Raw genomic sequence first — 23916 nt, 5'->3', positions numbered from 1 at the left:
TCTAAATACACCATTCGTAATATTAAACATTTATGTAAATACATGTATCTTACATCATTTACTGCGACTGGATAATCCCTCTCGTTTCTCCTAATTTAATTTTTATGTTCACTGATTCTCTGAGAGAATGAAAGGTTTTACCTACAGTTGAAGTTGGAAGTTTACATAAACCTTAGCCAACTACATTTAAACTCAGTTTTCATAATTCCTGACATTTAACCCTAGTAAAAATTCCCTGTCTTAGGTCAGTTAGGATCACCAATTTATTTTAAGAATGTGAAATGTCAGAATAATAGTAGAGAGAATGATTTATTTCAGATTTTATTTCTTTCATCACATTCCCAATAGGTCAAAAGGGTACATATACTCAATTAGTATATGGTAGCATTGCCTTTAAATTGTTTAACTTGGGTCAAACGTTTCAGGTAGCCTTCCACAAGCTTCCCACAATAAGTTGGGTGAATTTTGGACCATTCCTCCTGACAAAGCTGGAGTAACTGAGTCAGGTTTGTAGGCCTCCTTGCTCACACACACACTTTTTTAGTTCTGCCCACAGTGTGATTGCCACTCCATTACCTTGACTTTGTTGTCCTTAAGCCATTTCTCCACAACTTTGGAAGTATGCTTGGGGTCATTGTTCGTTTGGAAGACTCATTTGCGACCAACCTTTAACTTCCTGACTGATGGCTTGACAAGTTGCTTCAATATATCCACATAATTTTTCCCCCTCATGCAGCCATCTATTTTGTGAAGTGCACCAGTCCTTCCTGCAGCAAAGCACCCCCACAACATGATGCTGCCACCCCCGTGCTGCATGGTTGGGATGATTTTCTTCGGCTTGCAAGCCTCACCCTTTTTCCTCCAAACATAACGATGGTCATTAGGGCCAAACAGTTCTATTTTTGTTTTATCAGACCAGAGGACATTTTTCAGAAAAGTACGATCTTTGTCCCCATGTGCAGTTGCAAACCGTAGTCTGGCTTTTTTATCACGGGTTTGGAGCATTGGCTTCCTCCTTGCTGAGTGGCCTTTCAGGTTATGTCGATATAGGACTCGTTTTACTGTGGATATAGAAACTTTTGTACATGTTTCCTCCAGCATCTTCACAAGGTCCTTTGCTGTTGTTCTGGGATTGATTTGCACGTTTCGCATCAAAGTACATTCATCTCTAGGAGACAGAACGAGTCTCCTTCCTGAGCGGTGTGAAGGCTGCGTGGTCCCATTGTGTTTATACTTGCGAACTATTGTTTGTATAGATGAACGTGGTACCTGCAGGTGTTTGGAAATTGCTCCCAAGGATGAACCAGACTTGTGGAGGTCTACATAAAAAATTCTGAGGTCTTGGCTTATTTCTTTTGATTTTCCCATTATGTCAAGTAAAGAGGCACTGAGCTTGAAGGTGGGCCTTGAAATACATCCACAGGTACACCTCCAATTGACTTAAATGAGTTCAATTAGCCTTTCAGAAGCTTCTAAAGCCATGACATCCTTTTCTGGAATTTTCCAAGCTGTTTAAAGGCACAGTCAACTTAGTGTATGTAAACTTCTGACCCACTGGAATTGTGATGCAGTGATTTGTAAGTGAAATAATCTGTCTGTAAACAATTGTTTTAAAAATGACTTGTGTCACGCAGAAAGTCTTAACCGACTTGCCAAAACTATAGTTTGTTCACAATAAATTTGTGGAGTGGTTGAAAAACAAGTTTTAATGACTCCAACCTAAATGTATGTAAACTTCCCACTTCAACTGTACATAGCACAGCCTACATGGACATTTAATAATGTAGATAACATGGGTGGTGGAGCACGTAAAAATGTAATTTATTTGGAAACGTTTTCCTGTATGTGGATGGCAGAAAAATTCACACTTCATCATATTGTTGCACTGTGCAGAACCTCTGGATGTATAGCTACCATTCGGAAGAGGGCTTAAAAGAACCTGGCTCTCTATTTTCTTTTGTGGCTGGCAGTTGGCATGGACCAATTTATTGCGTACATTGTGACCTCTCCTATATACAATAAGTGGTGGATTCTTAAATTCAGCCTGCAAAGCTGGGTCCGATGATAAAACATGCAAGTGTTTCTTGACAGCATCTCCCACTTTCCGCGAGTTCAAAGCACATGTGGTTGTGAACATTACAGAGTGTTCGTTAGCGCTAGTGGGTCTTTTTTGTAGCAGTTCATCTCGTGTTTTCCCCAATGCCAAATTAAGAGCTTCATCCACACATTGTGGTGAATAGCCTCTTCTTAGAAACCTATTGCGAATCTCCGCTGCTTTTTCTAGATAGTCCTCTGTGGAGTGGCATATTCTGTATTGTGCAGTCTGAAAAACTGGCTTCTTGTAAGTCAGGGTGGAAGCTGTCCCCATGTAATAGAGTGTTTCTTTCGGTTACTTTTCTATACAGAGTTGTAAACAGGGTTCTAGTCGATTTCTCAGTCCACATATCAAGGAAATGAACACGTTTAGTGTCACATTCAATAGTGAATTTGAGATTGGGATCCACGTCATTGAGTAATGTCATTCGATGCGTGGAACGGATGTGGGTGGGGCTAGGTCTACATAAGGGTGCTAAATTTAAAAAAAAACTTACAACAGGAGATAGTATTGAGTCGAGGGTCATGACGAGTCGAGAAAGAAAGGGAAAATGGAGTGCCTAGAGAAAGCAAGAACAAGATGGGTGTCAGGAATGGAGCAGCAGTATTATCATAAGAAGACGTGTACTTGGAAAACGGAGGAGAAGAGGGGTAGAGGGGAAAAAGAGAGGGAGAAGAGCCCTAAGAGAGAGAGGGAAGAAGCGGGTAAGCTTGAGTCAGATAAAAATTATGTTAAAAAAGATGGTTTGTCAAAGAAGAATGGTAGAAGGTGTACGCAGAGGGAGCTGAAGACAGGAGGGGAAAGGGAAGTGAATTAAGGTGAAGTATAGGAGGTGGTATTTGCAGTAAAGTTAGACCGAGGTATGCACTGAGGATCAGGATGAAGAAGAGTCTGACAGTAGGAGTGAAGTTTATGGAAAAAGTGGACTCTTGCCTTTTGGCTGATACATTTGTGGTTTCACAGTGGGTGAAAAAAGTGTTGGGTCATGTGGAATCGGTGAGGGTAACTAGAGGTGGTCTTGTGATAATTGTTTGTGTTTCTGTTGGGCAGAGGAAGAATGCGCTCAAAGTCAAATGAATGGGGGTAAGAAAAGTGAATTGTTTTGTTCTCAAGAAAAGGGCACCAATGAAAGGAGTGTTAACCAGGGTGGCAGTAGATATAAAAGTTGCCTAGCTGAGGGCAAAGATTTCCGGTGTATGTGATTGCTCGTCATTTGATGCAACGTGGACAGGGTGGCGAGAGTTGGGAAACAGAAGATTCTTTGTCTGTTCTTTTGGGTTTTGAAGTTGAGTCTTTCCCTGACAAAGTGAAGTTAGGATATATATGAGCGTATGTTCCGAATACATTAAAATGTTACAGGTGTCAAGCTTATGGGTATGTGCTTATGGGTATGTGGCAGCAGTGTGTATAAAGGAGGGTCCAAGCTGTGAGAAATGTGCAGAAGGGCATGAGACAAGGGAATGTGTAGTATTGGGGAAAGTAGTGGAATGTGTTAATTGTAGGGGTGCCTATGGAGCTGGGGATCAGAAATGTCCCGTGCCGAGAGAAGCAGGTTGCCGTTTCCAGGGTTACAGTAGTGCAGAAGTTGTCATATACTGAGGCATTGAAGAAAGTAGAGGAAGATGGGTTAAGGGGGAGGAGTGGTGAGAGTAGTAGAGATATACCAGTACAGAGGGATAGGCCAAAAGGTGACATAAGTTTCAGTAAAATGGGATTTTTAGCATTTATAACAATGGTTATTAATTGTACTATAGGGTTGGATCGGAAGTCTCAGAAAATTGAGGTTGTGGTGGCAGCTGCATAGCGGTATTTGGGTGTGTGAGACTTGACAGCAGAAGGGTGTGTTAAGTGGTGATGTCCCATCTTTTCCTTATGATGGCATGAAGTAGGAATACATTAAATGTAATGGAGTTGTACTCCAGTCTAGTAGGTGGCGGTAATGCAACAAATTGGATGCCAACCACCGTTAAACCTCATAGAAGACGAAGAAGAAGAATAAACTCACAAACGCTCTGACGAAGGCCGTGAGGCGGATACGTTAACTCAAATCTGACAAATATCGCGAGTGTAGCGAAACGCTGAATAAAGAGCAGTGATACTATCAGGAACTGTGTACGGGTTCCTCCTTTTTTCACTGTTTCCAAAACTAAAATATGTTACGAACAGAGTGGACAATGTTTTTTTAGAAAAACATTTTAGAAATGTTGCCAACGTTTCTAAAATGTCGTTCTTTAGAAGAAGCGCATGTGCGAATTGAGTTATTATACACGTTCACTTCAGAGTCGTTTACTAACGGAAATACGCAAATATATGCTAGAAAGCGCCAATAGGCTCTCGCTAGCTCGTGTTTGGCTCCGCCCACCTCGTTGTTTGTTCTAACCAGAACGAGTCATTTGCCGACGTTGGAAAGTACAGACGGTGGTCTATATTTTGGTACGCTAGCAGTACAAGAAACAAAACCAACAATTGCGCTGTAGCAGTACAGTGACGTGTTTTATTAAGACTGCACCGGAAATATCGCACGTTAGTAACCTACAGTGACTCAACAAGTGTGGCTCAAACTATTGATATTTTGGATCAGAAAAAATAAATTGTCTAATCTGTGGGTTTACTGAATCCGGTGAGAATTCCCTGTGTACAGTTATTGCAAATGATGTATTGGTAACTGGGATCAGGATGACCAAAGTAACCTTACCAGATATGCTTTCAGTGCAGAGAGACCTACACCCCAATACCTGTACTAAACACAAACACCAAATTGGATGAAATTGAAAAAAGGAAGAAGACTGGATTGCAAACGGATGACACTGAATCTGGAAACAGTCATATACTGAGGAAATACTCAGCAAACATGCTGAGAAATCAGCACCTGGTTAACAAGAAAAAGGTATGGATAATAACGTTTTCCTGTCTGCGGTGACTAAACTACATGGATTATCATTGAATGTTTCACAGTATGAAATTAGTCTACGTGTACATTGTACTTTATACATGTCATGTGAGTTCAGTGAATAACACAGGCCCCTCCCATCTACCAGAGAAGGCAAAGACACATTTCTATCTATCACAATATAACATTCAGGAAGAGTGTATGTTGTAATACCACGGTAGTATTGCCTCAATACCAGTGCGTGTTTGTCCACAGAAGAAGATGAGTGGGACCAAGAAGACATGCAAACAACAAACCCAGTCACCAGCTCCCTTCCAGTGGACAGGCTGTGGAAAAACAGAACTTGGTAAGTCCAGAGTTTCTATGTACACAGTAGGTACATGTGTGTTCAGTGATTCCCTCCTGATTAAATTGTTGGTGATATCACACTGCCCCCTAATTGTTTCTCTGACCTCCTTACCCTCTTTAACTTTGATGTCTGTCACTGCCTCACCTGTCCTCCAATTTATAACTTGAAGAAGGATTTTCAGGATCCAGAGCCAGAGAAGACACAGGAACTGTATGCTCAAATGGATAACATCCTGGACAGGGTAAATCAGAACAACTTCCAGCAATCGATGTTGGCAATTACTGAGTTCACCATTAACACAGAGGCCAGACTGAAGGGCATCATTCACCTCATATATGAGAGGGCCCTGGCACATCCTACCAGATCTGTGACCTATGCCAACATCTGCCGCTGCCTCATGGGGGTAAGTCTATACAATTCTCCGTCTGTTTTTATTTTGTCTGTTTCTCAGAGGTGATTGCTATTTTTTTGTCAAATGCCAGTGACCACACACCAAGAACAGCAGGAAATCATACATATTGTGCTTTTAACCTGTGTTTTTTTTCTCCCTTCTGCATATCTTCCTCCTCAGCTTAGAGTACCCACCGCTGCCAAACCAGGAGTGACAGTAAATTTCCGCACGCTGTTTCTGAACCGAGTCCAAGCAAACTTTGAGAACATGGCGAGAAACAGTTGCGAAATCTTCCGGCAAAAACAGGAGATGGTGGATGCCATCACCAAGGTAGCACATCCATCCCTTCAGAGACTGTGGACTACCTTATAGACCAACATTTTGAAACATCTTTTTGAGATATTCTAATCTGATCTAAATTATATTCATTCCTCTGTATGATTTTAATGCTTTGATGTGCGATTGATTATGTTGCCCTAACTGTGCATTGGTAATACAATGCTCCAAAAAATAAAGGGAACACTTAAACAACACAATGTAACTCCAAGTCAATCACACTTCTGTGAAATCAAACTGTCCACTTAGGAAGCAACCCTGATTGACAATAAATTTCACATGTTGTTGTGCGAATGGAATAGACAACAGGTGGAAATTATAGGCAATTAGCAAGACGCCCCCAATAAAGGAGTGGTTCTGCAGGTGATAACCACAGACCACTTCTCAATTCCTATGCTTCCTGGCTGATGTTTTGGTCACTTTTGAATGCTGGCGGTGCTTTCACTCTAGTGGTAGCATGAGACGAAGTCTACAACCCGACAAGTGGCTCAGGTAGTGCAGCTCATCTAGGAGGGACCATCAATGCAAGCTGTGGCAAGAAGGTTTGCTGTGTCTGTCAGCGTAGTGTCCAGAGCATGGAGGCGCTACTAGGAGACAGGCCAGTACATCAGGAGACGTGGAGGAGGCCGTAGGAGGGAAACAACCCAGCAGCAGGACCTCTACCTCCGCCTTTGTGCAAGGAGGAGCAAGAGGAGCACTGCCAGAGCCCTGCAAAATGACCTCAAGCAGGCCACAAATGTGCATGTGTCTGCTCAACCGGTCAGAAACAGACTCCATGAGGGTGGTATGAGGGTCCGACGTCCACAGGTGGGGGTTGTGCTTACAGCCCAACACCGTGCAGGACGTTTGGCATTTGCCAGAGAATTCCAAGATTGGAAAATTCGCCACTGGCGCCCTGTGCTCTTCACAGATGAAAGCAGGTTCACACTGAGCACATGTGAAAGACGTGACAGTCTGGAGATGCCGTGGAGAACGTTCTGCTGCCTGCAACATCCTCCAGCATGACCGGTTTGGCGGTGGGTCAGTCATGGTGTGGGGTGGCATTTCTTTGGGGGGCCTCACAGCCCTCCATGTGCTCGCCAGAGGTAGCCTGACTGCCATTAGGTACCGAGGTGAGATCAGACCCCTTGTGAGACCATATGCTGGTGCGGTTGGCCCTGGGTTCCTCCTAATGCAAGACAATGCTAGACCTCATGTGGCTGGAGTGTGTCAGCAGTTCCTGCAAGAGGAAGGCATTGATGCTATGGACTGGCCCGCCCGTTCCCCAGACCTGAATCCAATTGAGCACATCTGGGACATCATGTCTCGCTCCATCCACCAACGCCACATTGCACCACAGACTGTCCAGGACTTGGCGGATGCTTTAGTCCAGGTCTGGGAGGAGATCCCTCAGGAGACCATCCACCACCTCATCAGGAGCATGCCCAGGCGTTGTAGGGAGGTAATACAGGCATGTGGAGGCCACACACACTACTGAGCCTCATTTTGACTTGTTTTAAGGACATTACATCAAAGTTGGATCAGCCTGTAGTGTGGTTTTCCACTTTCATTTTGAGTGTGACTCCAAATCCAGACCTCCATGGGTTGATAAATTTGATTTCCATTGATAATTTTTGTGTGATTTTGTTGTCAGCACATTCAACTATGTAAAGAAAAAAGTATTTAATAAGAATATTTCAATCATTCAGATCTAGGATGTGTTATTTTAGTGTTCCCTTTATTTTTTTGAGCAGTGCATATTGTGGTGCTATTCCCTTCAATTGATAATTGGAACATGGTTTGTTATCTAACTAGTAACAATTTGTGGTTTAACTTGTTAACTTTCCTTATTCCTTCCAGGAGGAGGAGCGCCAGCGAGTGTGGGAGGAGCTGGAGGAGGCCAAGACCGAGGAGCGGAGGCAGTCGCTAGGCAATATCAAGTTAATGTGTGAGTTGTTCAAGTTGAAGATGCTGACTGAGCACGTCATGCACGACGTCATCGTACAGCTGCTGAAGAACCAAGATGATAACTCTCTGGAGGGTCTCTGCACATTACTCTACACCATCGGCAAGGACTTGGACTTTAAGAAGGCCAGGGTACAGAATTTTGTCTGTCCATCCATCCGTCTGTCTGTTTTTGAACAGAATAAAAACATTTGATTTTTTATCCATGACAGCAAAATTAATGGCATTTTTATTCCACATTTTGGGATTGATCAATCCAATAGATTCAGATCTATAAATCAGTCAACTACATTCACTTGGCCTGTCTATACTTCCACAGCCCAGAATGGATCAGTACTACAACATGATTGTGAAGATTGTGAAGAATAGGACAACCTCCCCCAGAATCACAAGCATGCTGCAGGATGTGCTGGACCTCCGAAAGGTATGACCATTTATTTATAAACACCCATATCTACCCTCTTAGTTGTTTCATTTTCTTGTTCTATGCTATTAAACCCATATTATGTGGTTTATATGTATCAATTGTAGGAATTACAGTTCTATCAATTCTATAATATTACAGATTATTGCATTGCCAAAATGTAATGTTTTAGATGAGTGATGTAATGTTTCTGTTGTGTGTGTATTTCTCTCTCCAGAAAGAAACGGCCCAGCTTGGTGAGTTGGTGGAAAAGATGGAGAAGACCGGGCTGCAAGCTGACAATGATGCTGAGAAACACACGGGACCTGGAGACACAGAACCTGTTTTGCGTCCTCACTATAAGTCATTAGCCATGAAGAATCAGAAGCTGATCAGCACATCTATACCACTACAGGAGAACACATGTGCTCATCATGATGATAAGCTGAAAGCTGAAGACTCAGCTGCTGCTTGGGGGGCTACCAAAAAGGTGTGGATGGGATACCATTATAGGCTTAGTATAAGAGGTACATAGATATGTGGCAGGCTGTTAATTGAAATACATTCATGACTACCTCATGAAGCTGGTTGAGAGAATGCCAAAAGTATAGAAAGCTATCATCAAGGCAAATGGTGGCTACTTTGAAGATTCTCAAATATAAAATATATTTTGATTTGTTTAACAATTTTTTTGGTTAATACATGATTCCATGTATGTTATTTCATAGTTTTGATGTCTTCACTATTATTCTACATTTTAGAAAATAGTCAAAATTAAGAAAAACACTGGAATGAGTAGGTGTGTCCAAACCTTTGACTGGTACTGTATCTATCAGAGAGGGATGTGGTTTGATCCATTGTGTGATGTCAATTACAACTATCTGTATGTTTGTCCACAGAAAAAGGTGAATGTGCAGTTGAAGACATGCCAACAGATAATCCAGGAGAGAGAGGAGGAACTACAGAAACTGAGACAGGAAGTGGAGTCTCTAAAGGTGCGACATTAGCTGACTGATGGAGTCCTGGATAACTGCACACATTTAGTGTGTCTGAAAGTGGTCGTGTCAACAGAAGTGGGAGGATCAACAGAAGTGATTGTATGGAAAGTGAATCATGTAATTGGGCAGATTTGTAGCCACTCAAGACCATTTTGCGTGGCTGATTGGGCTGCACGATGAGTCTATTGTTGACAACTGTAGCATTTTAGCTAAGCCTAAACCTGTTCCTAACCTTAACCTCATTCTCCTAACCTGCCACGTGAATTATTCTAACCTGCCACGCATTTTAGCTAACCCTAACCCTTTTCCTATCCTTATCCTCATTCTCCCAACCTGACACTTTAATTCTCCTAATCTGCTACGTTAGTTCTCTTCACCTGCTATGTAAACATTAAGCTGGTCTAACGGATAGTGGAGCACTAATGTTAGACCCATCGCGGTTGGTCCACACACTACTTTTGCAACGCCCACTTTCAGAAACAGTATGCGGTCACCCACACTGTGTGATGAGCTGTTTTAGGGCTCGTCTATGGGTGAATCTCAATTGTTTGCTTTTTTTATTTGCATTTATTTTGGGTAACCAACATACATTGCATTCGGAAAGTATTCAGACCTCTTGACATTTTCCACTTTTTGTTACGTTACAAACTTATTCTAAAATTGATGAGAGTTTTTTCCACTCATCAATCTACACACAATACCCTATAATGACAAAGCAAAAACCGTTTAAAAAAAAAAAAAAACATTTTTGGTAATTTATAAAAAAGTAAACTGGAAATATCAAACGCTTTACTCAGTACTTCGTTGAAGCACATTTGGAAGCGATTGCAGCCTCAAGTCTTCTTGGGTATCATGCTACAAGCTTGGCACACCTGTATGTGGGGAGTTTCTCCCATTCTTCTCTGCAGATCCACTCAAGTGCTGTCAGGCTGGTGACCGATGTGGTAAACACATCAATGTTATCAGATAAATCTCGGAACATATTCCAGTATGTACTAGCAAAACAGTCCTGTAGCTAGCATCCACTTCATCGGACCACTACCGTATTGAGCACATCACTGGTACTTCTTTTTTGCGTTTTCGCTTGTAAGCAGGAATCAGGAGGATGCAGTTATGATCAGTTTTGCTAAATGGAGGGGGAGGGAGAGCCTTGTATTTTTTTGTGTGTGTGGAGTAAAGGTGAACAAAGATGATTTTTGTCACCTCTAGTTGCACAGTTGAAATGCTGATAAAAGTGAGCTGAAACGGATTTCAGTTTCCCTGCATTAAAATCACCATCCGCGACCGGGGGACCCATTAGGGATCGCACAATTGGCCCAGCGCCATCTGGGATAGGGGAGGGTTTGGCCGGATGGGATGCCCTTGTCCCATCGCTCTCTAGCGACTCCTTGTGGTGGCAGGGCGTGTGCAAACTGCCTTCGGTCGCCAGATGTACGGTGTTTCCTCCAACACATTGGTGTGGCTGGCTTCCAGTTTAAGGGAGCAGTGTGTCAAGAAGCAGTGTGGCTTGGCGGGGTCATATTTCGGAGGACGCATGGCTCTCGACCGTCGTCTATCCTGAGTCCCTACGGGTGTTGCAACGATGGGACAAGACTGTAACTACCAATTTGATGATATGAAATTGGGGAGAAAAAGGGGTAAAAAGTACCAATGATAAATACAAAAATCACTGACCACAAGAAGCGCTGCTTCTGGATGTGCATTTTTTTGTTTGCTTATTGCTCTATACAGCTTGTTGAGTGAAGTCTTAGTGCCAGCATTGGTTTGTGGTGGTAAGTAGACAGCTGCGAGGTATACAACTTAGAGGAGCAAAAACTAGAGACTTGCTAAACAATAGAGATCACGCACCAGCTGCTATTAACAAAGAGGTACACCCCCATCCCCTAGTCTTACCCGAGGCTGCCGTCCTGTCTAGACGATGCATGGAGAAACCCACGAGATATCTCTTATCCATGACCTTGTTCAGCCAAGACTCTGAGAAACATAGGATATTACAGTTCTTTAGGTCTCGTTGAAAGGATAGTCTCGAACGGAGTTCATCCAGTTTGTTCTCCAGTGACTGCACATTCGCCATCAGAACAGAGGGAAATGGCCGTCTATTTGTTCGCCGACGTAATCTCATTAGCATGCCGCCTCGCCTGTCTCTTTGTAGCCGCTGCTTCCTCTTTCAAGTCCCAGGGATTAGGGCCTGGTACAAAGTAAGAAGAACGTCTAGAGCTGCTGACTCGTTGAAGTAGAAATCTTCATCCAAATTAAGGTGCTCTGATGTCCAGAAGCCATTTTCGATCATAGGACATTATGGCAGAGACATTATGTAACAAAAAGTTAAGATCAGCATTAAAAAACACAAATTAGCAGTATTTGTCAGGAACCCGTAAAACGTCAGCTATCCCCGCAGCCCATCAATCATGACGGGGAGTATGCAAGTCAATACTTTGGGGGAAGTGCTGAGTATTCGGGACGCAGACAATGCTTACCAAAGTTTCTGAGCCAAATGTCTCAACAAGATGCCTCTTTCTCTCTCTTTTGATAGTGCTTATCACAGGCTACAATAGAGGACAGTGAGAGGTTCTTCACCAAGCTGATTGAGACAAGGTGCTCAGAGGTGAGAGCGGTGATCCAAGCTAAAGAGAAGGAGATGGTGAGTGAGGCTGAGGGACTCCTACAGACACTGGAGCAGGAGCTTGATGAGCTGAAGAGAACCGAAACAGAGGGTAGACAGCTTCCACACATAGATGTCTACCCCCATTTCCTACAGGTAAAATCAATATCGCTCGAATAAAGTGCTACAGATGTTTACAAGCACATTTTGAAGTGTGTAAAGTTTGAACATTTATAAGGGGAAATGTTTGGATCAGTTTTGAACAAAGGTATTTATTTTCTCTGTATTGGTCAGTCAATATCATTCAGCACTTATACTATAGACAACTTCAGCTGGGGATAAAGACCCATTTGGGAGTACAGGAATACTTAACCCTATATCATCATTTACACTAGACCTCTTGTTTTGGATTGTAGAACACAACCTGGAAAAGGAAATCAGAATGTTGAAATGGTTTGCGTTTGATTCTAAATTTAAACCAGGTATCTACGATAAAACATTTAAGGAATGTGCTGAGAGAGGCATGACAGCATTGTGTGCCAATTGTAGAGGATGGAGAACTCTGTTTTCATTCCAAGGAGAAATGTGGGATGGAAAACCAAGATTTCTTCAGATACTTACAGTTAATGGACTATTTTGAAAAAGAGAAAAAAATGACAGAGCCTTCTTTCATACCACATATGACTATCCACGTGATTCGAAATGCATATAAACAGGCAATGTCGAAGACAACCTCTTCACTGTGTCATGGCCTGATAGACTCAATTCGTTATATTAAAGCAAAATGGGAAAAGGAACTGAATATAGACATCTCAGAGGAAGACTGGGACAATATATGCAGTACCCAACATACAGTGCATTCAAAAAGTATTCAGACCCCTTGACTTTCCACATTTTGTTACGTTTACAGCCTTATACTAAAATTGATTCGTTTTTGTCCCTCATCAATCTACACACAATACCCCATAATGACGAAGCAAAAACACATTTTTAGGCATTTTTGCAAATGTATTAAACTTAAAAAACAGATCACATTTACATAACTATTCAGACCCGTTACTCAGTACTTTGTTGAGGCACCTGTAGCAGCGATTACGGCCTCGAGTCTTCTTGGGTATGACGCTACAAGCTTGGCACACCTGTATTTGGGGAGTTTCTCCCATTCTTCTCTAAAGACCCTCTCAAGCTCTGTCAGGCTGGATGGGGAGTGTCACTGCACAGCTATTGTCAGGTCTCTCCTTTGATGTTAGATCGGGTTCATGTCCCGAAGCCACTCATGCGTTGTCTTGGCTGTGTGCTTAGGGTTGTTGTCCTGTTGGAAGGTGAACCTTCACCCTAGTCTGAGGTCCTGAGTGCTCTTCATCAAGGATCTCTGTACTTTGCTCTTTTAATCTTTCCCTCGGTTCTGACTAGTCTCCCAGTCCCTGCCTCTGATAATCTTGTTTCACATGGTCTGAGAGTCCTTTAGGTGCCTTTTGACAAGTGGGCTATCATGCCTTTTACTGAGAAGTGGCTTCAGTCTGGCCACTCTACCATAAAGGCCTGATTGGTGCAGAGATGGTTGTCCTTCTGGAATGCTCTCATCTCCACAGAGTAACTCTGGAGCTCTGTCAGTGACCATCGGGTTCTTGTTCACCTCCCTGACCAAGGCCCTTCTCTCCTGATTGGTCAGTTTGGCCAGGCGGACAGCTCTAGGAAGAGTCTTGGTGGTTCCTAACTTCTTCCATTTAAGAATGATGAAGGCCACTGTGTTCATGGGGACCTTCAATGCTGCAGAATTTTTTGGGGGTATTCTTCCCCCGACACAATCCTGTCTCGGAGCTTTATGAATATTTCCTTTGACCTCATGGCTCGGTTTTTTTCTCTGACATGCACAGTCAACTGTGGGACCTTATATAGACAGGTGTCCAATCAATTGATTTCACCAAAGGTGGACCATAATGAAGTTTTACAAACATCTCAAGGTTGATCAATGGAAACAGGATGCACCTGAGCTCAATTTCGACTCTCATAGCAAAGGGTCTGAATATTTGCTAAGAAAAATGTAAACCTGTTTTTGCCTTGTCATTATGGGGTCATTATGGGGGAAGATTTTTCATTAATTTAATCCATTTTATAATACGGCTATAATGTAACAAAATGTAGAAAAAGAAAGGGGTCTGAATGCTTTCCGAATGCACTGTACTTCTTCAAACTCAAGAACATGGAGAGTTCTGTTGGAGAAACAAGTCGTTTTTTTTATCACACCTAGAATCAAAAGTCAACAGCTAACTATACAACAGCCATGCTGGCAGCTGTGTGGCTATGTAGATGCCAACCACACCCATTTATTGTGTCCCAGAGAATGTCATGGGCAGTAACAAATACTTGTTAAAGGTACCTTGCTCCAAGTAAAAAAGCCATTACCGGGAACTGGTATAAAGTAGAAGCCCAAAAATGATAATCCAAGATATCTTTAATATGGAAAGCTTGACATACATATACCTTGAGACTCCAAAATCCTTTATTCGAAAGTAACTGGGAGAAATTGACATCATTCACAAACCAGGAAGACTTGATTAATTAATATCTTGTGAACCTTTAGTTCATTGTTTTGATCTGTTTTTGATGAACTTTTTTGAAAAGGTATTATAAATATATATTTAAACAATAATATAGCAAACTTCTATCTCTGCTCACTACATATAACCATTTATATAAACACCTTATATGTTGACTTTTACCATGTTGCGGTGTATTAAGAAGTTTTTCTGAAATGGGTTTGTGGTATATCTGATGTCCTGTATGTTTCCTTGTCTGTTTATAGAAATTGCCCAGCATCACTGAGGCTTTTGATGAAGTGAGGACATGTGCCTCTGAAATGCAACAGCAATTTGAAGATTCCTCCAAGTTGCAATTTGTGGAGTTTTCTAAATCAGGTGCTTATTTTAGGTCTGCAAAATTTTTCCCAGCATGCCCAGATTCTCCAGAAATCCTGGTTAGAGGAATTTAGATTCCCTGCTTATTCCTTCCTCATACAGGGAATCTGCCAACCTGAGAATATTGGTTAAATTACTGGGATTCTTGCAACCCAAGGCCTACTATTTCTGTCCACAAGCCAAATTCCTTCATACATACATTTTTTTCTCTATTTCTTTCAACAGTTGAAGAAAGTCTGGGACCATACAGTAAGTACCCAGCTAGCACAACGTTCTGAGAACCATATGTTTCTTAGATCTTGGTGAGAGCATGGTTGTCCTATGGTTAGTTTGCATACAACCTTCCCACCACGTTCTGGAAATGGTGCAGATTACCCAACTAGCACATAATGTTCTGAAAACCATTGTTTCTTTGGTGAGAATTTCAGTACTTCATCTTAACATTTCCCACAGGTTTCCTCATGGTTCTATTGCAAATAATGTTCTCAAATTGTTCAGAGAATGTTTTAAGAAACAACGTTTTTCAGTACTTTACTTCATGATAAAGTTTTCTACAGGATTCCAAAATGTTCTATTTGTCATGTTCTCAGAACATTAAGAAAACTTTCTATTAAAAAAACACAAGAAAACATTAGTAACATTTAAAAAAGTTTCTAAGAATTTTATTTAAAAACATATATTTCCTATCTTGTTAAGTGTGTTCATGTGTGTTGGCCGCACCCACTAATTGGCCACACCTGATTTTAATGAGTGCTTGTTCCCTTTGAAATGTGGTCTGTTTAAATAAACTGAAATGAACAGTTTTGTGTGAGTAAAAAAAACATGGCGTGATAGCTCCGTCGTGGTGGCACTGTGGACTAATTCCAAGATCATAGGTTCAAGTCTCACTGACGGCATACCACAATTCAAAATGTGTTTGCATGATTAAAGCTTAAGCAAAATCATGTCCATGTGTCCTATCTATGCTTGGAATTAAAATCAGTTAAATGAAATTAGCAGTGTTGAAACATTCTCAGAACGTTATTTAATTACCTATCATTTTAGTTCTCAGAATGTTAACACCACCTCCCAGGAAAAACTTCAGGGAAACATAGTAAAACGCTCTCAGAACCTCCTTGAAACATGTATGTACGTTCCCTGAACAGGCTACTTTTTCACTTCCATTCAATACTTTGGGAGAAATGTGGAGAATTTAAAAAACGTTCAGTTTTACCAGTCAGGAAACTTGTGACTTCGTTTCCAGAACTAATGGGAAACCAAAAATGTACGTTCCCACAACTTCCAATGAACCAAATGTGCTAGTTGGGTAGTACCATCACAGCACAATTACTGGCATCAAGTGAAGTACCTAACATACAGGACTGGCATACAACCTCCTTTCTTCTTGTTTTCATTTCCTCTCTCTCTTTCTCTCTCTTCTCCCACTCAGCTATCAGTTCTCTTAGCACTAGCAGACAGGCAGTGGAAGAAAAGGACTTGGTAAGATGTGGTCAGATTAATATGTACATGTGTAATACGCTCCTGGTTGAATAACGATGGAGATAATATCTGTTGGTGATGCTGCCCCTTTATTATTGAACTCTGCTTACTCCCTCTTCTGCCCCCTTAACTTATTACTTGAAGCAGGACCTTGTGGAGCTAGAGACAGTGAAGACAGAGGAAATGTATGAACAAATGGATAACATCCTGACCAGCCTGACTCCCAAGAACTTCCATCAGTCAATGAAGGTAGTGAGTGCATTCACCATTGACACAGAGGACAAACTCCAGGGCATCATTGACTCTATATATGAGAGGGTCATCTTAAACCCTACCAGCGCTGAGGTCTATGCAAAGGTGTGCAACCAACTCAAGGGGGTATGTATGCATCTGTACAAGTCTCCATGTGTGTATTTGTGTTTGCCTGTCACCAACAGCTGTTTTATTGTTTTTAATACAATTTTACCAACTCTTAGGGCAACATACACTGAGTGTACAAAACATTAGGAACACTTTTTCCATAACAGACTGAGCTGGTAAAAGCTCAAATCCGTTATTGATGTACTTGTTAAATCCACTTCAATCAGTGTAGATGGAGAGGGAAGGATTTGTAAGCCTTGAGACAATTGAGATGTGAATTGTGTATGTGAGACAAAACATGTAAATGCTTTTGAACGGGATATGGTAGTAGGTGCCAGGCGCACTGGTTTGAATGTGTTAAGAACTGCAACACTGCTGGGTTTTTCACGCTCAACTGTTTCCTGTGTATTGAGAATATTCCACCACCCAATGGACATCCAGCCAACATGACACAACTGTGGGAAGCATTGGAGTCAACATTTTCAAGTATTGTGGTGGCAACATGTTATGGGTGTGTTTGTCACCGGCAGCAACTGGGGAGTTTGTCAAGATCGAAATGCATTTGAAAGGTTTAAGGAAAACCCGCCATAGTCTTCTACAAACTTAACCATGGGATAGAGTGCCCTTTTAGTGGGACAGTTAAGCACATTTTAATGCAAAAAACACACCAATGGCATTCCAATAGGTATTGAGTGTTTCTGAGTGGTACAGTATCAACCCCCTGACTTAAATCTGCGTGAAAAATATATAGACAAGGTTTGAATATTGCTGTCCATCAATGATTCTTAACCAAATGTACTGAGCTTAAGCAAGTTTGACTAAAAACAATGCCCTAAGAGTTGTGTAATGTTTGTAGAATCTTATTCAAAATGATTCACAGCTGTAATGGCTGCAAAAAGTGCTTCCACCAAGTATTGGGCTAACTGCGGTGTGAAGACATACGCAATCAATATTTCTTCACATTTCAATTTTTATTCATTTGTCTTTCATTTTGAAAATGTGAAGTAGTTTGTGTAGATCTGTAGGTAGAAATCCAGATTTTGAACCCTTCTGTTATTTGAAGGCAGCAAAAATGTGAAGACTGTGTGCAAGGGGTGTAGACCTTCACTAGTGACTGTATATCTACCAAATAAGTATCCAATACAGTAATGTAATAGTGGTCAATGTTCAGAATCTAATCCGAACTAATTCAAATCTAACTCTCTCTCTCGCTCCATAATCGGAAAACCCGTTAATGAGTTTGTCTCCTTCATATTCTGCCCTTTCAGCTCAAAATACCTGGAGTGACAGTAAATTTCCGCAAGCTGCTGCTGAACCAATGCCAGAAGGGCTTTGAGAAGGATAATAGAAAGATCTTAAAAGAAAAGCAGAGGGAACTCGACACCACCACTGAGGTAGCACCTCATACAGCAACATTTCATCTTTGAGATGTCAAAATCCACATTACATCAACTTTATTTCTCTTCATAATACCTTATTATTTTATAAACAATTGTAATTGATTAACTTTACATTGATATTACATTTAAAGTATTCCCTTCAACTGATCATTGTAACACCTGTACCTTGTTTTGTCCAATGCAATTTGTATTAGTAGTACAAGGCAGGCTGAACAGACATCCTGATTTCCTTCCAGGAGGAGGACCGTCAGCGACTGAGGGAGGAGCTGGAGGAGGCTAAGGCAGAGGGGCAGCGGGAGTTGCTATGCAACATCACATTCATCTGCCATTTGTTCAAGTTGAAGATGATGACCGAGGGCCTCATAGACTACTGCATCGTAAAGCTAATAAAGGATGGAGATGATGATTCGCTAGAGGGTCTGTGCACAATACTCTTCACCATTGGCAAAGACTTGGACTCTGAGAAGAACCAGGTCTGTCTGTCTGTATGGATTTATTGATGTGCGTCTGTTTAAGTCAATAGCATTCACTTAGCCGCTCTATACTTCCACAGCCCAGAATGGATGAACACTACACCCAGATTAATCTGATACAGGAGAGAAGGAGGACCTCTCCCAGAATCCGCTATATGCTTCAAGATGTGCTGGACCGCAGAACGGTATGACCAGCTACCCCACAACCTCCACTACCTGTTATGTTTGTTCTGTGTCTTTGGTTGTTTGTCTGTCTGTCTCTCTCTCTCTATTTCTCCCCCTCCCTCTCACCTATTATCTAATCTTTTAAAGCACTGATATTAGATTCTTGTTCAAGTCTGATGTAATGTTTCACTCACAATTCCACTTTCTCTCTCCAGCTCCATTTGTACAAGGGCCAAAAGGAAGACCATTGAAGACCAGGACCATGTGTTTTTACAATTCCTCTGTCCTGTGTCTGTGTTCTTTTGCCCATCTTAATCTGTTTTATTTTAATTGGTCAGTCTGAGATATGGCTTTTTCATTGCAACTCTACCTAGAAGGCCAGCATCCCTGAGTTGCCTCTTCTCTGTTGATGTTGAGACTGGTGTTTTGCGGGTACTATTTATTGAAGCTGCCAGTTGAGGACTTGTGAGGCGCCTTTTTCTCAAACTAGACACTCTAATGTACTTGTCCTCTTGCTCAGTTGTGCACCGGGGCCTCCCACTCCTCTTTATATTCTGGTTAGAGCCAGTTTTCACTGTTCTGTGAAGGGAGTAAAACACAGCGTTGTACAAGATCTTCAGTTTCTTAGCAATTTCTCGCATGGAATATCCTTCATTTCTCAGAACAAGAATAGACTGGCTAGTTTCAGAAGAGAGTTCTTTGTTTCTGGCCATTTTGAGCCTGTAATCGAAGCCACAAATGCTGATGCTCCAGATACTCAACTAGTCTGAAGAAGGCCAGTTTTATTGCTTCTTTAATCAGCACCACAGTTTTCAGCTGTGCTAACGTAATTGCAAAAGGGTTTTCTAATGATTACATTTACATTTAAGTCATTTAGCAGACGCTCTTATCCAGAGCGACTTACAAATTGGTGCATTCACCTTATGACATCCAGTGGAACAGCCACTTTACAATAGTGCATCTAAATATTTTAAGGGGGGGGGAGGTGAGAAGGATTACTTTATCCTATCCTAGATATTCCTTAAAGAGGTGGGGTTTCAGGTGTCTCCGGAGGTGGTGATTGACTCCGCTGTCCTGGCGTCGTGAGGGAGTTTGTTCCACCATTGGGGGGCCAGAGCAGCGAACAGTTTTGACTGGGCTGAGCGGGAACTGTACTTCCTCAGTGGTAGCCTTTTAAAATTATGAACTTGGGTTAGCTAACACAACGTGCCAATGGAACACAGGAGTGATGGTTGCTGATAATGGGCCTCTGTACGCCTATGAAGAAATTCCATACAAAATCAGCCGTTTCCAGCTACAATAGTAATTTACAATATTAACAATGTCTTTACTGTATTTCTGATCAATTTGATGTTATTTTAATGGATGAAAAAATTGCTTTTCTTTCAAAAACAAGGACATTTTTAAGTGACCCCAAACTTTTGAACGGTAGTGTATAGAGTCCAATCACAAGAACTGAACATAGCCTGTGGTACACTCCTACTCTGTTGGAATGAGCGACTGTTATCTTTGTCCTTTTGTCGTTTTGCATTGAAATGCATGTTTCTTGTGGGTTACCAGGTTTCAATTCAACCTTTTTATGCAAGTAAAGTACAGATGTAACTCCCGAGGTTCGCAGCGGTCTAAGGCACTGCATCTCAGTGCTAAATGAGTTACTACAGACCCTGGTTCGATTCTAGGCGTTTCACAACTGGCCGTGATTGGTTGTTCCATAGGGCAGTGCGCACAATTGGCCCAGCGTCGTCCGGGTTGGAGTTTGGCCGGGGTAGACCGTCATTCTAAATAAGAATTTGTTCTTAACTGATTTGCCTAGTTAAATAAAGGTTAAATAAATAAAAATAAAAATGTAGGATCTTAATTTGAGGCAGTTTGTTATAGCGGGAAGATAATCCTGCAGCAACAGTAAATGTGGATGTTTTTTGTTGGGGTTGCTGCATTTTACGTTAGGGCTAATCAAGTCTGACATTTTAAAGTGGAAATTACAAACTTTAGAAAGCTTTTTAAACTTTGAATATGCTACAAGTTTGCACTGATTGCTATGCAAGAAATTCACATGCACTTAAATATAAGAGTACAAGCACAGAGGTGATTGGCATCTGTGTTGGCTCTAAGATAATTTACCACGTTAACCAAGGCTGTCTCTCTGCTGTGGTGGGCACGAAAACCAGATTTGGATTTTTTTCAAAAATGAAAAAAATTGATTAACAATAGATTGTACTTTAGATATGCAATTAAAAACTATTTTGAAGGTGGTGGAATAGGATCGAGAAGGCAGATGTTGCCAGGCCAGCTCATGGCTTAAGTTGTGATATCACTTTCCTGAGCATGTCTGTGTCAACCTGGGAAAATGAATCCATCGTGCCTTTGTGTGGTTGGCTAGGGCACATATCAAACTTCTCATCGGGTCTTGCTATATGAAAGCTTGATTAACTGGCCCGGTGAGCTTGGCAGATGTTGCCCGGGCCAGCAGGCAGCCCTGGATGTTGACCGCTGCAGTCTCTTTAGCTAATCCACTCCCTGTACTCTTATGTCATGGGCCAAAGAAAAAACACCACCTGCAGGAGAAGACACATTTTGTGCCCAGTTATCCCTCTCACTTCGCCTCTTCCACATTTCAGTTAATTATTATAGCTTCTGCCTTGGGCCAATCAGTGTAATTTTGTAAATGCTGGAACTCTATCGCAGGACGCATTATTCACCCAAGTTTTGTCGAAATTGGGCCAGTGGTGTCTGAGATCGTGTGTGACTAACGTTCAGATGGACAAATGGATTGAGACCGATCCACTGTCCCCTTCTCGGTTTCATCATGGGGTACAATAACCATCATATTGAAGTAAACAACATGACATGCCGTCTGGTCCTCCCACTATGACTCGGGAAAGCATGGAAGTTTCTTCACTTCAGGGAGGTGAAAGTGCGAGGTGATGAACTTGATGCTCCTTTCCAATCAACATCCAGGGTCTTATTCTGACATGATGATCGATGCTTGGCTGCTTTTTGACAAATAAAATAATAAATAATAATCTCATGTAGGCTATGCCCCCACTGTATCTTCGAGCGGTTGGCTACAGTAGATACCACAGTGGGCACATTCGCTCTATAACGCAACATATTTTGTGGCAAAATCATCAGTAGAGTTGAAAATGCAATGGAAACCCATTTTACTTGTATTTGTCATTTGGTACATGCAGGAATTTAACTGCAAAAGTTGTATTTATGTGCCCCAATGTCATCACCCACAGCCTTTTATCGGCAACAAGTCAATTTGATGGAAACATCTCTGGTGGGAAAATGCAAATATTAGAATATTTGCATGAAAATCTGTCGCCAATTGAGTGGAAACCTAGCTTGTGTTGTAATATGACTTATTTCTACTTTAATATGCTTACAAATAAAGTACCTGATGATATAAGCATAGTGGATACTGTGACTAGTCATTTACAGGGGTGACATCAGTGTTTATACAGATGAATTACAGGCATCAGTTCCAGAATGAACTTTCTAGTTCCATCCTTTAAAAATGACTTGCCAGGTAAGACCATCTGATAAAAGTAGTATTTCCCTTTAAGCTATTTTGGCAACACCTCTACACATTAGAATTGGATAGAGGGCAAACATGACCCCAATGTTTGTTTTAGCATGATCTAATCAATTGGGTGGGACTTCCTATGGTATTTTTTGTATCTTATTAGTATCCCCATTATCTGTTGTGAAAGCCGCAGCTACTCTCCCTGGGGTCCAGGGGCCGGATTAACAAAACTTTAAGAATACATTTCTTAACTGGCATTTTTTTCCCTTATCTTCGGACTTAAGAAGAAGGTTAAGCAAAGTTGCTTTTCCTCAATAAAGTTGTTAGAAATGTTCTTAAAGTTTTACCTACGTTTCTTCCTAAGAAAAAAGTTCAGAAGAAATGGTATTCTTGAAAATAATGCTTTAGGATTCCTTCTTTTGAAATGTACTTAACTTTAGGACAGCTAAACCCTTGTCTTGAGACGAATGGGTTCTTTTGTAACCATTCATGTTTTCTTGCGCCACAGAAACATTTGGCTTCAGGATATTTAAATACAGCAATAATACAAATTAAACACGCATTATCTGGCTAGCTAGATATTAACAATAGATTACAATACTCTAAGTGTTAAATAGCTGGCACTATCTCGTCAATTTGCAAAGAAGAACTTAGCTAACGATGTTAACGTTGTTAACGTTGATGCAGTCTATCACAGTGCAATCTGTTTTGTCACCAAAGCCCCATATACTACCCACCATTGCGACCTGTACGCTCTCGTTGGCTGGCCCTCACTTCACACTCGTCGCCAAACCCACTGGCTCCATGTCATCTACAAGACCCTGCTAGGTAAAGTCCCCCCTTATCTCAGCTCGCTGGTCACCATAGCATCTCCCACCTGTAGCGCACGCTCCAGCAGGTATATCTCTCTAGTCACCCCCAAAACCAATTCTTTCTTTGGCCGCCTCTCCTTCCAGTTCTCTGCTGCCAATGACTGGAACGAACTACAAAAATCTCTGAAACTGTAAACACTTATCTACCTCACTAGCTTTAAGCACCAACTGTCAGAGCAGCTCACAATTACTGCACCTGTACATAGCCCACCTATAATTTAGCCCAAACAACTACCTATCCCTACTGTATTTTATTTATTTATTTATTTTGCTCCTTTGCACCCCATTATTTTGATTTCTACTTTGCACATTCTTCCATTGCAAATCTACCATTCCAGTGTTTTACTTGCTATATTGTATTTACTTTGCCACCATGGACTTTTTTTACCTTTACCTCCCTTATCTCACCTCATTTGCTCACATCGTATATAGACTTGTTTATACTGTATTATTGACTGTGTGTTTGTTTTACTCCACGTGTAACTCTGTGTCGTTGTATGTATCGAACTGCTTTTCTTTATCTTGGCCAGGTCGCAATTGTAAATGAGAACTTGTTCTCAACTTGCCTACCTGGTTAAATAAAGGTGAAATAAATCAAATAAAAAATGTTGGCTATAATGTCTTTCTTTACACGTTAGCTAGCTAACGAATGTAACGGTCACGCAGTCCCTCAACCCTCTACGCAGTCCCTCTATTATCTCTATGATGGATG

The 23916-nt window shown here is 41.5% G+C and overlaps 1 protein-coding gene across 8 annotated transcripts; it reads left to right on the top strand.

The window, feature by feature from the left end:
- The first annotated feature begins 2656 nt into the window (after positions 1 to 2656).
- LOC124039737 (restin homolog) lies at positions 2657 to 19212 on the top strand. 8 transcript variants are annotated; one of them, XM_046356027.1, is made up of 18 exons: positions 2657 to 2799; positions 4806 to 4982; positions 5241 to 5331; positions 5504 to 5737; positions 5906 to 6055; positions 7901 to 8137; positions 8325 to 8429; positions 8647 to 8898; positions 9308 to 9403; positions 11940 to 12164; positions 14815 to 14926; positions 15152 to 15175; positions 16356 to 16405; positions 16550 to 16783; positions 18034 to 18159; positions 18402 to 18638; positions 18719 to 18823; positions 19019 to 19212. In XM_046356027.1, the coding sequence occupies exons 4-18, from the start codon at positions 5555 to 5557 to the stop codon at positions 19052 to 19054; spliced, it is 2172 nt and encodes a 723-aa protein (XP_046211983.1). In that variant the 5' UTR covers positions 2657 to 2799; positions 4806 to 4982; positions 5241 to 5331; positions 5504 to 5554; the 3' UTR covers positions 19055 to 19212. The 8 variants fall into 8 exon arrangements, with proteins under 8 accessions (XP_046211983.1, XP_046211989.1, XP_046211987.1 ...); XM_046356025.1 differs by lacking the exon at positions 2657 to 2799 and adding an exon at positions 4178 to 4715; XM_046356031.1 differs by lacking the exon at positions 2657 to 2799 and having other exon boundaries at positions 4176 to 4982; positions 16553 to 16783.
- The last annotated feature ends 4704 nt before the right edge of the window (positions 19213 to 23916 follow it).

Source organism: Oncorhynchus gorbuscha, linkage group LG07 (assembly GCF_021184085.1).
Source record: "Oncorhynchus gorbuscha isolate QuinsamMale2020 ecotype Even-year linkage group LG07, OgorEven_v1.0, whole genome shotgun sequence".
NCBI lineage: Eukaryota > Metazoa > Chordata > Actinopteri > Salmoniformes > Salmonidae > Oncorhynchus > Oncorhynchus gorbuscha.
This window is presented reverse-complemented; position numbering and strand designations above follow the sequence as displayed.